This window comes from Lampris incognitus, chromosome 5 (assembly GCF_029633865.1).
Source record: "Lampris incognitus isolate fLamInc1 chromosome 5, fLamInc1.hap2, whole genome shotgun sequence".
In the NCBI taxonomy this organism is placed as follows: Eukaryota; Metazoa; Chordata; class Actinopteri; order Lampriformes; family Lampridae; genus Lampris; species Lampris incognitus.
In genome coordinates, this window is record NC_079215.1 from 28,140,936 (window position 1) to 28,159,213 (window position 18,278).

At 41.0% G+C, this 18,278-nt stretch overlaps 1 protein-coding gene across 1 annotated transcript; it reads right to left on the minus strand.

Moving 5' to 3' along the window:
- Positions 1–1,315: 1,315 nt before the first annotated feature.
- tmc5 (transmembrane channel like 5) lies at positions 1,316–17,023 on the minus strand. The gene is made up of 21 exons (XM_056280779.1): positions 16,895–17,023; positions 16,149–16,377; positions 15,011–15,240; positions 14,705–14,782; positions 11,144–11,260; positions 10,816–10,918; positions 10,358–10,439; positions 9,862–10,122; positions 8,937–9,079; positions 8,600–8,744; positions 8,032–8,184; positions 7,071–7,243; positions 6,390–6,465; positions 6,187–6,284; positions 5,898–5,993; positions 5,182–5,257; positions 4,498–4,631; positions 4,071–4,244; positions 2,313–2,391; positions 2,031–2,123; positions 1,316–1,919 (listed from the first exon to the last, which is right to left on the minus strand). The coding sequence occupies exons 2-21, from the start codon at positions 16,220–16,222 to the stop codon at positions 1,320–1,322; spliced, it is 2,985 nt and encodes a 994-aa protein (XP_056136754.1). The 5' UTR covers positions 16,223–16,377; positions 16,895–17,023; the 3' UTR covers positions 1,316–1,319.
- Between the last annotated feature and the right edge of the window lie 1,255 nt (positions 17,024–18,278).

Genomic DNA, 18,278 nt, shown 5'->3' on the forward strand with positions numbered 1-18,278 from the left:
ACAGTGCAATATAGTATCACATTTTTAAGTATGTGTGAAATCTGGACTTTTATATTGTGATTTTTCTTTGGTTTTTGTTTTGCATGGAGGACAATAAATCCTCATACGTTCTGTCAAAGTGAATCTGTATGCACACTGTATCAAGAGCATTTTGCTGACCATCAAAATGTCTGAAAAATGACTGTACTTGAGCAACCAGTGAGAATAAAATACCGTTTAATATATACACACCGTGCCCATCCTGTGGCAGGTAATACATTATTCCTACTGAAGGCAGTGTTGTATGCAGATGGACACCTAATATTACTGTACATTTTATTTCACAGTGGTACTGATCAACAAATATTCATCAGTTGGGGAAGAGGCAATGAAAAGGAGCTATACACAGTTTTTTTTGTCATAATCATATATCATGGTTCTTAACAAATTAATGACATTTTGGATGTTATACAATTTTGTTCTAGTGAAACCAAACATACAGTTTTAGCATAATAAAACTATATTCACAGTTTTGCGATTCATGCAGGAATTTAGGTGTTTCTGTTACACAAGTAACAAGTATCACTCACGCATACAATTAAAGGTAGCCTAGAAAGTAAGACGTATCTAGCAAGTTGAAATCCCTGGTCACACACCTGCCGAAATGATCAATGTGATCAACTCACAAGATTTCCCTAGTGTACAATGCTAATTTTAATGTGCAGTTGTAAACAAATGCCGCAAAGAGGTGGACCTTCACTTCCAGAATAGACTATCTATTACATTTCACTTTTACAAGGAAGGTGTGATGACATGCATCCAGGTGAAATAATAAAACTTTCCATAATGAGTGACAAACTACAATGCAAATTGGACGGCACGGTGGTGCAGTGGTTAGTGCTGTTGCCTCACAGCAAGAAGGTTGTCCAACCTTGGGGTCATCCCAGGTTGTCCTTTGTGTGGAGTTGGCATGTTCTCCCCGTGTCTGCGGTGGGTTTTCTCTGGGTGCTCCAGGTTTCCCCCAGACATGCATGTTAGGGTTAATACTCTTGTCTGTGCCCTTGACCAAGGCATGGCAAGACAAACTGGAGTTGGTCCTCTGGCGCTGCATGGCGGCTGCCAACTGCTCCTTGCTACACAGCTAGGATGGGTTAAATGCTGAGTGTAATTTACCTATGGGGATCATTAAAGTATATCAAAATGAAAATTAAAAAAATCCAGATGTGAGCAGACGTCTTGATTTGTGATGAAATCACACATGCAAAACAGAACCCATTTCCTCCCCACTCAATTCCACCCCCCCCCCACCCAACACTTTGATCAAGTTTATCGGCTTTGTTTCAGTAACCGTCGTCGTACTCGTTCTGGGCCTGCTGTCGGGCCAGCATTGCCTGTATTAGTGCATTTGACCTCGGAAGGCTATGAACTCCTTCCTCCTCTTCTGCTCTCTGTCTGGCTTCCATGACCTGCATCATAATACTGGATGTTGAATATGCCACGTTTTCTGTACTGTCATCTTGTCCGTGATAATCCTCCACTGCTCTTTGTCTTTCTTGCATTACCTGCACCATAGCACTGGAACTATGGCTATTTAGAGGGCTCTCTGAAAACACTGACGTCCTCCAGTAATCGCCCATGTCGTGACCTGCAACCCTCTGCCTGGCTTGCATGGCCTGATCCAGGGTGTCAGTGGAAGGCGTGGGATTTGAAGGGAAGGGTATCCTCTGAAAACTTCTTTCCTCTTCTTCAGCCCTTTGACGAGCAAGCATGGCGGTCTTCAGAGTGCTGGAGATCAAAATGTCAGAGGGAACAGGCCCTCCACTGGAGCCCCCTCTCTCCGCTTGTTCTTCCAGCTGTTCGCGAGATAGCAAAGCCTGAACCAAGACATTGGAGTTGGTTCGACCACCCGACAAGGGCCTGCCCGACCTTCGTTCGGTGTGCTATGGTGAAAGAGAAAATTAGTCATGAGATTGGTAGATATCTAATATCGGTAACAAAGGCCTTTTTTTTTTTTTTACTGATTGCACCTTTGACCAGATGTGGCAACAAACCTTTTTTTGGTTCCACTGTTTGGGATTTTTATTGGAATGGGTTTGCTGAAGGTTCTGAAGCTTGCCCAGGAGGAAACCTTTGTCTTTCCCCTCCTGGAAAAAATAAAAGAGAGGGGGAAAAGAGTGTATTAAAGAAGAAAAACTATCTGATCCAGAAAAAAAGTGTATTGAATGAAACACACAAGATAAGTTGAGTTTATGAAGCGTCAAAAGCATGCTAGGTTAAAAAGGCAAATTTGGTCTCAGTGATAAACAAAGAGATAGTGTTGCAAACACACTCACTTTAACAATCTGTTGTCTCAGGAGAACAATAAGCAACTTGCGACCCTGAGTGATTTGCCAGAAGAGGTATACGATGACCCTGAGAGAAAAAACACAGTCCATACCAAAAATAGCGAAGCCAGGAAAACATTGGTATTGTTAGTATACATTTTAATGCCAACAAAGAACAATACAGACACCAAGACAGAAAAATAGTTATGAAAACACACACACACACACACGCATGCATGCACGCACGCACACACACACACACACACACAAACACACACACAGAGTTGTTGTACACTGTGTCTCAGCAAAGTCAAATAAATGTCACATCACAGCCAAACTATGATGCTTGGTATGATTTAGTGTTGGCGTTTACAGGTGATCATCATGGTTACCGTAACTGATTTTCATTAGCATGGACAGCCAACAAGCCAATGTAAAATGACTTATGTTTGAAGTTTACAGCCTAAGACATGACAGTTTTATCACGTTAATACATCTTTAATTCCTGCAGTTGTTCATTTTTCTGTAATAGAGCTGATATAGTATATCACTTTTTTACCGCCATCTATTACTACTACTACTAATATTGGCTGCTCCCATTAGGGGTCGCCACAGCGGATCATCTGTGTCCATTTTTTCCTGTCCTCTGCATCTTCCTCTGTCACGCCAGCCACCTGCATGCCCTCTCTCACCACAACCATAAAACCTCCTCTTTGGCCTTCCTCTTTTCCTTTTCCCTGCCAGCTCCATATTCAGTATCCTTCTCCCAATATACCCAGCATCTCTCCTCCACACATGTCCAAGCCATCTCAATCTTGCCTGTCTTGCTTTGTCACCAAACCATCCAACCTGAGCGGTCCCTCTAATATACTTGTTCCTAATCCTGTCCTTCTTCGTCACTCCCAGTTCAAATCGTAGCATCTTCAACTCTGCCACCTCCAGCTCCGCCTCCTGTCTTTTCGTCAGTGCCACTGTCTCCAAACCATACAATAAAGCTGGTCTCACAACTATCTTTTGTAACCAACTTTTGTACAACCAACTTTTGCACCATCTTAAAGGCCACCTTTAAATCTAGTAAGATCATAATACGGAATTATGATGATTACACTAGCAAAATCATTTTAAGTACCAGCTATATAAAGCTAAACTAAAAGGAAAATTGTGATTTTACAGCCGGGTTGCTATCAAGGCAATTTTTTGAACCAATGACAATCTCCAATCTTTTGAATTAAATACATAATCAATATATAATCAATCAAATATACAACATTTTTACTGCTGCACTTTTCACACAAAGATAAAAATAATAATAATGATATCACAGTTGTAGTACAGCCTAATGGCTCTTAATAACTGCTGTGCAATTATTGTACAACAGTTATTAAGCGACATTAGGCTGTCAAGATCATTCACTGCATATCATCTGTGTAACATAAAAAATCCATTGTTTCTATGCACTGTGACCAAAGAGTAAAACATATTGTATACAGAAAAGGGAATTGGGTCTAGGATAGCACCTTAGTCCATTCTGAAGTGTATCAATTCTATCTGTATGGTTATACTTTTATAAGGCTATGCATGTATTTAAATAGTGTTTAGAAATAACAGCTTTTGTTTTACAGGGCGCATCTCAGTCATTCAGACAAAAAAATTAGTAAAATTTACACATACACACACACACACACACACACACACACACACACACACACACACACACACACACACATTAGACAACTGTGTTATGCTATCAGAAACCTCTGCACTCACAAGATGGTGAGAGTGATAAGGAAGTAGAATATCTCGCTCTTGATCACGTTCTGGTAGATCCAGATGACCCACTTAGAACCAGGGATGTTCTCTAAGTCTTCTATCCAGACAGTAACAGTACTGAAGGCATTATTTAGGCCTCTGAATGGACCACACTGTTTTGAGGGGGTCAAGCTATGGAGCAAGACAGGGGAAACACAACATTTTGAAGGTTAGGATCGAACCACGATTCATTAAAATGAAACAAAATTCTATAACCAAATGATGTGTCAGTAGAGATGCATGCATCTTAGAGGCGGAGCATTGCTGGGGCTTAGGTGGGATTTTGCTCCTAGTTTAATTACCTTGTAAAATCAATATACTTTAAGCTTTTTCATCAGTCATCAAACAGATTTTGATTTTGTAAACAAAAAGGGATGGAAAGTACCTCCAGGTAGTGTAGGCTACCATGGACAGGGCCCCAACAAAGGAAGGGAAGAAGAGGAGAGCAATAAAGATGGTCTGCATTTGTGCTGCCCGACCAGAGCGACGTGGAGGCTGGCAGTTCTGTATCAGGCTCACCTGGCAACATGTACACACACACACACACACACACACACAAATGCAAAATTTAATCATTGAAAGGAAATTGTGTGTGTGTGTGTGTGTAAAGTTAACCTCGTTACTTCATTTCAACTTCAATATTTCAATATGTAATGAAAGGCACTATTAGTTTTTCCAGAGTTTTAAACGGCATTCAACACATTCATGAAATATTTAACCTCCCCCCACATCATGGCCAGCGTGACTGCGTGACTCAAATTAATTATTTGCACAGAATAATGCTTACTTTCCTGGCATTGACTGACCTTTCCTGGTACAATACAGCCAAACAGGTTGCATATAAATAAAAATTCTATCCGTCATGTCTTTAACGTAGATTTGAATAAACTGTCAATTTCATGAAACAATTCTAATTAATAATTCACCAAGGTCTGTATTAGTGTAACATGAGCACACAAGCCTATGAGAGGAGCTGGCTGCTGGGGCTTTGTATCTGCCTATGAGAGCGTAGCGTTGCAGTTCAGTTTACAGTCATCTGGCTGCTCCACCTTTATAAACCTTGACTTACCTTTTTCAGGTAGAACAAGATGAAGAATTTGAAAATCTGGATGACAGGCAGCAAAGGAGAAAAATAGAGTCCAATCCTAAAGGGAAAATAATTCACGCAATAAGCTCTAAGTGTGCAAACATGGCTACGCATATTGCATCTGCAAAACTTATGCAAACTGAGACTTTTTTTTCCGGCCAATAAATAAAGAATTTGAGGCCCTGTTTCAAATACAGCCTTTAGGATGGTGGCACAGATGTAATGTTTGTTTCTTTATTTTACACACACACACACACACACACACACACACACACACACACACACACACACACACACACACACACACACACACACACACACACACACACACACACATATATATATATATAAAGATACAATACATAAATTGAAGAGAATGTGAAGGAGAATTGCCTAAAAACCCTCCAGGGGCTTGAAAAGTGGCATTCTCCAGGCAGCATACTGCAAGAAACAATTACGGCAGTGTGGTATGCAAAATTTGTATGTATAAATCAATGATTCTAGACATAGCAAGAGATGGAGACACAGTTCAGCACAGCACCCGACAACTATTCATCCCATAAACGCCCATGTTACACAAATACAATGAATCAGTCATAGTCACAACACACACACACACACACACACACACACACACACACACACACACACACACAAGGAAGTATGTAAGAATTATCTCATAAGGTTTTCCGGCTTACCAGGCCAGAGTCTGTGCATAAATAAGATCCAAGACATTCCTGGCCACATCAAACTCTGGAACTCCTATACTTGGTAGTAATCTGGTCCCAATCAAACTGGAATAGAATAAGAAAAAAAGAAAAAGAAAAAAATGCCAACAGTGGTTTACTCAAATGCAAAGATATTTCCATATTTCAAATTTTCTATCAATATAAGATTAAAACGTTCTGGAAATATAATTTTCTGGACGTAGGATTTTTGAGACTAACATTCCACTGACTATTTGTGAATGTAGATCTTTTGACCCACTTGCTAAGAAACTCTCCAAAGAAAGATCCCAGCATGAGGAAGAAGAAGTCAGCTATGACCAGACGATAGAGAGCCTGTCCCACCATGGACTCCCAACACTAAGCAGAGCACATTAAAGAAGGCTGATGAGTATTGGCTTGTAAATTAACAATTGCATTAACAATCTACTAATGAAAGACATATCTTCATATTCTGAAACGTACCAAAAACTGCTTCGCCACCTCGTGCATCCAGTAATAACACAGGATACCCAGTATGGACATCTTAAGGAACACATTTCTAGAAGGGCAGGAGGGAAGATTATTATATGGTACTGTAATATTGATGTACCTCTGAATTTCTTTTTTTTTTATGGAATTATCCCCCATTTTCTCCCCAATTGTATCTGGCCAATTACCCCACTCTTCCGAGTTGTGCCGGTCACTGCTGCACCCCCTCTGCTGATCCGGGGAGGGCTGCAGACTACCACATGCCCCCCCCGATACATGTGGCATCACAAACCGCTTCTTTTCACCTGACGGTGAGGAGTTTCGCCAGGGGTCGTAGCACATGGGAGGATCACGCTACTCTCCCAGTTCCCTCTCCCCCACCCCAGAGGAGGCGCTAGTGCAGCGACCAGGACACATACCCACATCCAGCCTCCCACCCGCAGACATGGCCAATTGTGTCTGTATAGGGATGCCCGGCCAAGCCGGAGGTAACACGGGGATTCGAACCAGCAATCCCCGTGTTGGTAGGCAACGGAATAGACAGATACACTACCCGGACACCTGTATCTCCGAATTTCTAATTCTTTTCCCGAATTAATGAACGCCCTTAAGAGCAAAAATAAGAGCACTGGAGCCATATTACGTGGCGTCCTGAATTACATCCAACAAGCGTACCTAAATACCAGGGCGTAAATCTGTTCACGTTGGTTGGAGTAATGTTCAAACTTGTTAAAGAGGGAGTAGAAGAGTGGGATGATCAGGTTAATCAGGGACACCACAAAGGGTACCAGGAGAGTCTCAGCCTCTTGAAGCAGAGACCAGTCATCTGTGGCAGCATCAGTGGTCCGCTGTAGAGATAACAGATAACTCATGAGACAACTATCTCATTTCAAAGCAATGTTAATGCAGTATCCAATGAGACAAATTAATCTCTGAGTTGGTGGTAAATGACCTAAAACAATACATGCAGTGGGTCATAGCATTATGTTAACCTCTGACTCATCTAGAATCAGACGTGAATTTATGAGTCATTTCTTGACTGCGTCATTTACCAGTATTCATTCCAAAGTACATATAACGTCTCCTTATCTAAAATGGGGCTTAAGCCGCGCATACATTCCTGTCAGCTATCAATAGTAGGGAAAACCCAAGGACCAGACTCAAAATGTTATATTAGCAGTCATCAATAAGCCTTGTTAGAGTAAGCAGGTCTCCACTCATTGCATGTCCTCTTCCAAGTTTGAAATTATGGCCGGAAAATAATTGTATTTATATTTATATAGACTGTATTTATATAGTGCTTTTCTAGTCTACTGACCACTGAAAGCACTTTACAATGTACGCCTCACTTTCACCCATTCACACACATTCATACACTGATGGCAGAGGCTGCCATGCAAGGGGTTGGGCACTTCAACACACTCTCTGGAGGAGCTGGGGATCAAACCAGCGACCTTCCAATTATTAGATGACCTTCTTTACCTCCTGAGCCATGCCATCCCTAATTTTTTTTTTTAAATTGATCATTTTCCTAATTTCTGTCTATCTCTGTGTGTCCACAAAGATAATCAATTATGACCTTTTGGAAATGTTAGATATGTATTATATGATGGAACTAACTACTTTGTGTGCACACCTGCTGTTGATATTGGCTGAGGTAGTAAATGGCAGCAGCACAGCCAACAGCAAGGCTGGTGGATAAGAACCAGGCGCTCAGGTGAACCCCAAAGTGTTTCATCTTCTCAGACATTGTCACCTGTTCCCGCTGAGCCCTCTCTGACAAAGATTCCTGAAAAGTTTGGGAGCAGACAAAACTGTCAGTGAGTGAAGTCCAGATGGGTTGAAGATTTACAAAGAGAAAAACAAACAAACATTTAAATCAGATGTAGGCAATGCATACTGGCTTATGTTCAAGCTTCTTTGGAGAAACCTGTATGACTAACTGTCTTTGTTGGAGCACTATAACTCTCATCAGTGCTTTTTAGAGCCAGGTTATGATAAATTCCAACAATATTCCCAGTATTGTGGCTACCCGATAGAGTACTGACTGTAAAAAAGAAAATAAATTAGAAAAAAATGAAGGTTTTCAGTGTAATTCTAAGAAAAAATGATGAATTGAGCTTGTATTAGAACAGACCCTCTCTCACCCTTGGCTTTTCTGGGTTTCAAAACATTCAAGATGTTTCTGGTGCAGTGATAATGACCTTGAGTTGGACACGGAGGTTGTTCTTACGCTGTCTCACAGCCCTCTCATTGGTTATGCTGAAGTCCCAGCTACACAGGAGCTGCCAGGCACCTCCTGAGGCGGTATCTGCCAGCACATAGTTTCTTCTGAATGAGCTTGCCATGCTGTGTGTATAGATAAAAAAAAATTGCAAAGACTATCTTTATTTTCTGCAACAAAACTATTGCTAATGTATGCAGAGAATGTAGTGAAGCAAATGCACTGGAATCAACAATAAACACAAGTGCAAATGTAAGGTGCACAAAGCTGAGCTGAAGTTGGTGTGTCTAGCTAAGGAATAAGAAGGATGGATCGACCTGTAGATAAGTAACGCTCCACACAGAACCATATAGGCTGCAATTGTGAAGAAATATGCCAGTTGCATGTTGTACTCCAATAGGCCCATGATGGTTTCGTTGCTGTACCCACCATAGTACATGACAGTGTAGCCGAAATAACCCTGTACAAATCATGATAACATTTTGATTACAATGCGGAATAAATGTCAGTGATGCTATTTACAGTTTCTTTTTAAATCATCTTTTAACCCTTTCCAATATCCATTTCGTTTAGCAACGTTCAAAAGGAATGCAGTCTGATTTGAAAGTGTAAGATTTTTTTTTTGTGCTCCCCCCCGTTTTTCTCCCTAATTGTACCCGGCCAATTACCCCAGTCTTCCGAGCCATCCCGGTCGCTGCTCCACCCTGTCTGCCTATCTGGGGAGGGCTACAGACTACCACATGCCTCCTCCGAAACATGTGGCTTCGCTAGCCGCTTCTTTTCGCCTGACAGTGAGGAGTTTCACCGGGGGAACATAGCACATGGGAGGATCATGCTAGTCCCCCCAGTTCCCCCTCCCCCCTGAACAGGTGCCCCGACCAACCAGAGGAGGTGCTAGTGCAGCGACCAGGTTACAAACCTACACCCGGCTTCCCACCCGCATACATGGCCAATTGTGTCTGTAGGGGCGCCCGACCAAGCCGGAAGTAACCCGGGGATTCGAACCGGCGATCCCCGTGTTGGTAGGCAATGGAATAGACTGCAGTGCTACCCTGACACCCCGAAAGTGTAAGATTTAACATGTGCATCTTTGAATGGGATGACTTTACAGATATGAAATTATGCAATAATAAAAGGTACCTCTAATTGACATTTAAGGGGATTATTTCTGTCCATATGTATTAGCATATGGCATTTTATCAAAATTTAAAGGTATGGGATTAATTAGAATCCTCCACTCACAGCCCCAGTCAGTATCTCCAGGCCCCTGAAGGTCACATTAGTGGGTATGTCCGGTCTATGGTCGTAGACAAGCATTGGGGTGGTGATGAAACAAAAGTTGACCAGGAAGGAGAAAATGTTTAACACGATCAGCCACTTGAGGAACAGGAAGAAAGAGAGCACACTAGTGCCAAACTTGCCACCGATCTCTTTCATTGTGCCTTGCCATAACTCCAGGGCCTGTCTTGCTGATGTTAAGTTTGAACCACACCTACGGAAAGACTGAGAAGACAGCTAGCCTGAGGACAGTGTTATTCCACTTGTGAAATTTAACAGTTGGACCACATTTATGAATATGAAATATTAGGACCATGGAACTTGCATGAACACGTGTAAGTCAAGATACTACACTTTATTCATGCCATGCAGAATTCTACCTGTTCTTTATTATATTTGGTAAAACAATGATTGATGGATAGTATATGCAAAAGAAAACTGAGAGACCTCAGACCCTCACCAATGAGACGTTCTCTGAGCAGTCTGCAAAACATGTCAACCGACGAGACTTCTTAATGGACTTGAATGCCAGTACTTGGCTCCTAGACAGATAAACCATGAACATGAAGTCTTAAAGACACTGAAATGGGTTGATAACAATATAGTAACACTGTAGCGTGTTATCTCTTGTTGAGTTCTGACTTGAAGTAACAGAGCTTGTGAAGCTTGCACACACACACACACAAGCTTTGCAATATCACACACAGTGTGTGAAGCTTGTGTGTGGTGTGTGTGTGTGAGTGGGTGTGTGTCTGTGATTGCAAAACCACAAAACAGCATGCCACACCACATATCTTGTCCACACAAGAGTTCCTGATTTACGGCTCTGGTCAGAGTGTAATGTTTAACCATGTGTCCATGATAACACTGACAAGAATGCTTGTAACCTCCATCAACCAGTTTTGACACAAAACCCACCTAACATGTTTCTTCTCAGCAAAGCTCATCGGAAGATCCTGAATTGCCCTAATTCGGTCTTGGGTTGACAGGGCTACAAGTTCTTTCACCAAATTCTGTTCCTCTGTCAAAAGATGAACGACAAGTTAAGTGTTGTCAATTATCCTGGACATGGATTCAAGCACGTCAATAGTGAAACAGACGTCAGACTGATATGAGCATGGTGGCATAAAGTGGAGTAGAGTGACAAAGTTGGGAATGAAGACTCAGGAGATTTTGGCTCCTTTATTAGGTCACCAAACCACAGGAAGAATCTAGTTTAACCCCGATACCCTTCACAGGATCTTACCATTTTCTATCTCATGCCTGATTGCATCCTCTGTGAATGCTAGATGAGCTGGGTCACTATCAGGGAATATGCTCATCCTCCTCATTGTCATTCCTCTCCACCGCAATGACATGTTACCTGGATAAATGTGGAAAAAAGAGGTTGATGTTTAGCCATTCAGCATCTGAGGAAATCTTTTTGGTCTGGAAACTTTTTTGAAATAAACCAGGAGCTAGGTGTGAATAAGTTGACATTGCTATGAGTAACACCTGTGGTTCTTGGCATGTTTCTGCTAATGCTGTATTTGCACATCTTAATATTGTCTAATTTCATACTTGTTCTCTTTGCATATTCCTGATTAAACACATTATGCAGAGACTCCAACCAGGCCTAAATACACAAAGTGAAGGGAGGAATAGCTATAGCAGCAGATATAAGCAGCGACACAATATGTGCATCAATTTAACTGCTGAACAAATGGCATTAGCGTCATTTCAGCTAATTACAGCTGACCCCTTGTATTATGAAGACTGTCCACAGTCCTGTTCATAACAGAAGAAGAAGATGGAAGAAGAAAGAAGAAAGACACTTTAATTTTGTCATTGCACAGTTGTTCGGTTACAATAAATTCATCCTCTGCATTTAACCCATCCTATTAGATAGGAGCAGTGGGCAGCTGCAGCGCCTGGGGACCAATGCCCGTTTTTATTTCCACTGCCTTGCTCAGGGGCACAGGCAGGAGTATTAATCCTAACATGCATGTCTTTTTGATGGTGGGAGGAAACTGTAGCACCCAGAGGAAACTCATGCAAACTCCACACAGAAGGTCCTGGGACAGCCTGGGTTTCGAACCCAGGACCTTCTTGCTGTGAGCCAACAGTGCTAACCACTGGGCCACCGTGCGGCCCAGGTGGTGCAAGATTATAAGGGGACAAATGTCATTGTGCATGCACAGGAGATGCAAAGCAAAACGGTCAATTATAACACAAGGAAGTGATCAAGGCACAGGGAATCCATTTAAAAAAATCTGAACACTTAGTTACATATAAATACACTGAGTTTTATATTTCACCATTTTGTTTCATTTTTGGGGCCACTGAGTGGGTTCCTTAACTATGTTTTTTTTCACTTTACACAGATCAACAAAGCAGTTTTGTTTTTTTACAGTGTTAACCTCTTGAGGCCAGAGCTTTTGTTTGGTATGCATTTTTGATTTCTCCAAGCTGTTTGGGGTTACTAGGACCTGATATGTATAAAAACTAAGCATTGTCTTTGAACAGGAAGTAGTTTTTGAAGAAAATGATGTCCTCATAAGGGGACAGTTGGTTTATTTTACTGTATAACAACATGAAATCACCAAATATCTCAAACTCAGACAAAAACAACACAAAATGAAATCACCAGTGTGTAACAAAGTATAAAACTGTTCATTCCAATGCCTGAATATGGCTGTGCAAAAACAAAATTATTGGTCTGTGTGAAATGCTCCATAACAGTTGCATTCACTTTGCAAGCATTGGAACACATTACATGTCATACACTGCACACGAGATCTCCCAGAGCAGCCTTTTTGTCTGCAACGCATTGGATTTTTCAGGTTGACCATCTCTGGAAGATGTACGGCAGAAGTTGTGTGGCCTGAGACAGGGGGTACTGGAGTGACCTGATGTTTTTTCCCTTGTTGTGAAAGGTGTACCCTCTCTTCTCGTACATGTTCGACATCAGTGTCACACTTGGTGAAGTATGCCTGAGCCACTGCCATGCGAAACTCATGGAACTGCATTACACCCTGCCTTGGTGGACCATGTTCAGTGTTGTCTTTGCGATACAATAGCCAGCTGTTGGCTAAAACAAGATCAGGAAGTGCACGATCATCCGAATTGTCCACTTCTTAGTTCGGACGCTCATTCTGTAATAATTTATAATCCTGTCCACCAAGTCAACCTCACCCATCTTGGAGTTGTACTCGCGCACAATACTTGGCCATGTGACAGTCACGTATTGTTTGCCTTTCTTTGACCATGGCTGGCAGGTGTCTTCTGGCAGTTCAGCATGAACAGCAGAAAGCATCAAAATGGGTTTGTTGTCATATCACTTCACGACACATACCTTCCCATCTCCCCTGGTAACTGATGCTGATGCGCCTCTTCCATGTTGTTTCATGGTTTGGTCACTTGGTAGCTTTTGTAGTACTTTGGTGACCCGGCTCTTTGTCACTGTACCAGTCAGGTACACCTGCTTCTCCAGCATTTGATCCACAGCTTTCATGGTTGTGAAGAACCGAACACAGTATACTTTTGTTCCAGGATGCAGAGTTTTAGCCAGACGTTCCATGACCAAGGCTTCCAAACCCAGCCCCTCTGCTTCATGAACTTGTTAACTCATTGCATTTGCACTGTGATACATTTCAAAGTCCAGCACAAAGCCATCCGCTGAAGCCAGCACAAAGTTCTTCATGCCAACTGGATTGGGCTTTAGCAGCACATACTGTCGAAATGGACAGGCTCCTGTAAATGGGATCATCTGCTCATCAACTGACACACATTCTGGTCGAGCCTGAAGCAAGCAGCCTGTGCGAATATGATCCAGAAAAGGTCTTGCCTTCCAGAATCTGTCAGTTTTCCTCATCTCTTCTGAAATGTCACCATCAATGACCACTTTCAGATTGTTCCTCAGTTTGAAGAATATTTCATGTCTTATTTTGTCAGCAGTGGTGGGGATTTTGTCAGCAATGGTAGGCATTGCTCCAGAACATCCTCATTTGTGGGTAAGGTACACAAGACATGAAAATTGATGCTCCAAAAAAAAAGATATATCTCATCAACTGAAGTGTTGAGAGAACTACTACTGTTAGCTAGTGACAGCATTTGTCAATTTAGCAATTAGTTTCATCAACTCTATGTTGATATACTGCTCCACATAGTCCAGCGGCTGCCAGTCTTCTCGCTCATGCAGCCTTTTATCTTCAGCCTCAAACTGAACTAAGTCTGGAGTAAATACAGCAGACTTCCAGTACTCTCCACGTCCATCTTTACTAGGCCCTGGCTCATCATCACTGTCAACACGTTTACCATGCTGACGTTTACGCACATGTCCTTTGGATCTCTGCACGTTTTTAGATGACTATGGTTGGAATTTTGGCTCACTGTCACTATCGTCACTGCTCTGCTGATTGAATTCTGGGTCAGGTGGAATATATTTGGGTGGAATATAATCTTCATCCACAACAGGATCATCAGCATCACCATCAGACAAATCCTCTACCTCAGAGTTGTCTCCTGCTATTACATTCAGCAATCTTTCTGCTCTTGACTGAGAAATATACCCTGGAAATGTATCACATAAGACTAAAAAATAAAAAAATCAATGTAGAATAATTTGTACCACATGCAAGAACTATTTATACTCTTGTAAACTGTTGGTTTCTTCACAAATCTTCCCAAGCTATGTTTGCTTACTTTCACACCTTCACTTTGCATGAACAATAATAAAGTCCCTATATCCTCAAACAAGTAAATATATGGAGACTCCAAAAAGGAAAGACACTAACATGTTTCTGAGCAATATTAGTAGAGCAATTACCTGGAATGGAAGACTGGAGTCTTGATGGTGGTGATGTCTCATAATGATCTGCAGGGTCTCGCTGGAATGTATTATGATCTGAATCAAAGAAGGAATGAGGAAGAGGAGGAATGACATTATGAACATATGTGCTGCAATGTCACATAGCAACACAAAAGAGAGACCTACAGAAAATATGAGGAGCTCAATAGCTAATAGAAGTTCTTTACTATGCCACCATGTCAGGGTTGGGGTTTATTTTTCTGTCCTAGATACAAGACGGTACTTGGTAGAAGCAGACTGTTGTCAAGACACAGCCCCACTCACTGGGTTCATGCTGCCACACGGGGCTCCCAGGGCTGTTTGAGACGAGCCCCATGGGAATGTTGTCTGTCCCCCTCCAACTCTGTCCCTGCCAGACACCCCTTGGCAGCCTCCCCAGGGCATCATCATTGCCAGTATGCTGCATCGGTGGCTGAAGCCAGTCTTCCCTCCCCCCCTGCCAGCCCTGGTCCTCGCGGGCATACGGGTTACTGTGGGGGTGTTTGCTGGAGGCTCTTTTAAAAACAGATTATTACATGTGATGCTTAATGTACATAATGTAAATTAACTCGAGTGCTGTGTGGTTGGAATCCAATCCACTAAATGAGCAGAAACTTAAAATCATGACTGTGATTGGATTGTTATCGATATCGAAAATAACAAAGGTCAAACATGACCATTACTGCGCATAGGACAATTTCTGAGAAGTGATGGAAAGGACGTCTTGATGCATTCTCAATAATCCAGATAAAAAAATCAAAGAAGGTTGAATCAGTTCATCTGGATACAACTTTTATTGACAGATATGTTTCATCACTCCTCACTGAAGATGTCACTTAGTTGAGTGATGAAACGTACTAACTGTCAATAAAAATTGTATCCAGATGAACTGATTCAACCTTCTTTGAAGATGGAAAGGATGTGTTGCTTCAAAGTTGTTAAAAAAACAAGTCCGTGGGTAACTGTACGGAAACAGATGGCATTGGCATATTTATTCTGTGATTTAAAAAACCCCACCAACTTCTACATTCAAAAGTCATATTCTCATGATGTATGATGATGGAAAACAACTTGTCACGCACATCTCAGACACAATGTGTGCAGTGAATTGTTGTTTTCAGAGAGGACATTTTTCTTTTAAAGTTTTTTTTTCCCACAATCTTGCACAGTATCAACTGCCAGATAGAGGTAGAATGAGTCCCCATTTAAAGCAAGCAAATATTCTATGATAATGATAATAATAACAATAATCATTACATTTATATAGCGTTTTTCTATGATGAACAGCAAAGCAAAGAAAGGGGAAAATACAACAAAAAACAAAAAAACAACCCCACAACAATATGCATATAGTATATGCAAAGAGATAACATTAATGTACACAACACACATGTTGTTTACTTTGACCATAAAAGCATCAAACCTTTTATCAATTTCCAGAGTTTCACTGTCATGGTACGCACGGTTGAAAAATCCTCCGTTGCTGTAATCCGACATGAAATCGATGAAATTAGTCCTTCCTTGAGTCTTTTTGCACAGCGTTGATCCTTCAGCTCCCACTTCTGTTCAGCAACCGTGTCACAGCAACTCAGACCACTATAAAAACTGCCTCACATAGTTCCTGTTTCTACTTCCTCAAGATAAAAGTCCATCTAGAATGAGATAACAAACAGTTAACACAGCAAAAAGCAATAGCATGTGTTATTACTATCACTGTCATTGAGGATGCAATTGTTACCCCAGGCATGGGAACATTGATGGATAACATAACAAGGTCTAGTAGCGTTCCCTGCCCACAGTGACAGCTCCATTGTCACAGGGAAACCTATGTCATTTAATTCCTTGGCCCCATCCTCATTATCTATTGTTAATTTATACAGTGGGTACGGTTTCTTCCATCACAGGGCCGTTATACGGTTCCCATTCAAAGCCATTAAAGAGTGTAGGAAGGAGAAAAATCTGAAGGACAAATGAAATGCAGACTTTGACCCGTAAATCATATTAGGTGCAACGTTAGAGAGACAACACTATCGGAAATTAGCATTGCAAGTGCATTGTGAACCTATATTATTATTATTTGCCATTTCTACTCATGACAATATTGTACCATTTAGGTGCCGTTTAAAAAGAAGATGTGTCTATTTAAAAAAAAAGAAAAAAAAGTCTTACCAATATTTTGTTCCGTTTGCTGCGATGTGAGGAAATATATAGCTATCTGTGATAAAATGGTGGTCAACCATATAAACAGCTAGGCCGAGGCGTCACCTGTGGAGCAGACTGAGAACCACCGAGAGGGAGATATAGTGAGGCACTGTGTGACTATAAGGAAGTGTGATAAGGTTAAAAGTCCCCTGGCTTTCAATAGGCTATGCAAATCCGGTAAGCGGTCAACATTATGACAAGCATAGTTAATCCCTATAAGGCTATCATTCCTATAAAATATTTGTATGCTGAGAGTACATGTGAGTTTTATTCTGAGTGGGATCAAAAATAAACAAAGTAAAACAGATCCTGTCTGTGAATAGGAAATAGCTTCTCTGCCATATCAAGTGTTTTCAATGAATAATTTAATTGAATAATTTCAATATAATGTTATCCATGTATGACACAAACTTGACTTGGATCTAGTTTCCTACAGAGGGGATGAAATAACTGCAAAGACAAGTGCCCGAACAGACAAGAAAACTCTATATACATTATGACCTGCAAAGGCATCACTCAAGCAAGGAAGGAAGGTCCCAATGAAAGCCCCAGGTGACAAAAAAGCAGACATGGTTTAAAGATAAACCCTTTTGTCCGTATTCTTTGCTGATTAACTAACCCGTTTGTCCATATTCTTTGCTGATTAACTCATTAACCTTACATCTGATTTTCTGCTAGATTTTTGTTCCTATTTCCCATACTGCATTCTCACTCACTCACATGACTGTAATGGAGATGAACACAAGTTAATGAAAATACTAAAATAACAAATGTGTCCATTCTCTAGTCCCATCAAATAAACAAGTCCCACTTTAATTAAAAAAAAAGTTAAAACATTATAGCCAATGTTGTAGCAAAGCTTTAATAATCTGCTGGTATAACTGGCAAATAATTTGAAGTTCATTAAAACGTTTATAAATCATGACTTCTGGCCCACTGTATCGTAGCAGTACATAAAAAAATACATAAATAAAACTAATGGATACATCTACATGTTTTTCAGGTACTTTGAGGCAACAGTACATGTTGGACTTTTTCACAGAGTGGTTTGGTTGCTGCAGCCAATTAAGTTATCAGCATTTGGTAAGTTTATCAGCACATCAATGACAAACTTTTTTTAATCAACACAGTGTCGATAAACTCAACACTGAATTCCGTTTCCATATACAGCTTTATCCATTTATCAAATGCTGTGAGGATCTTTTTTATAAACTGTGTGATCACTATTTACATTCATATGTCAGCACTAACACAAAAGGTCAACTAAAAAAACTATCTATCTATCTATCTATCTATCTATCTATCTATCTATCTATCTATCTATCTATCTATCTATCTATCTATCTATCTA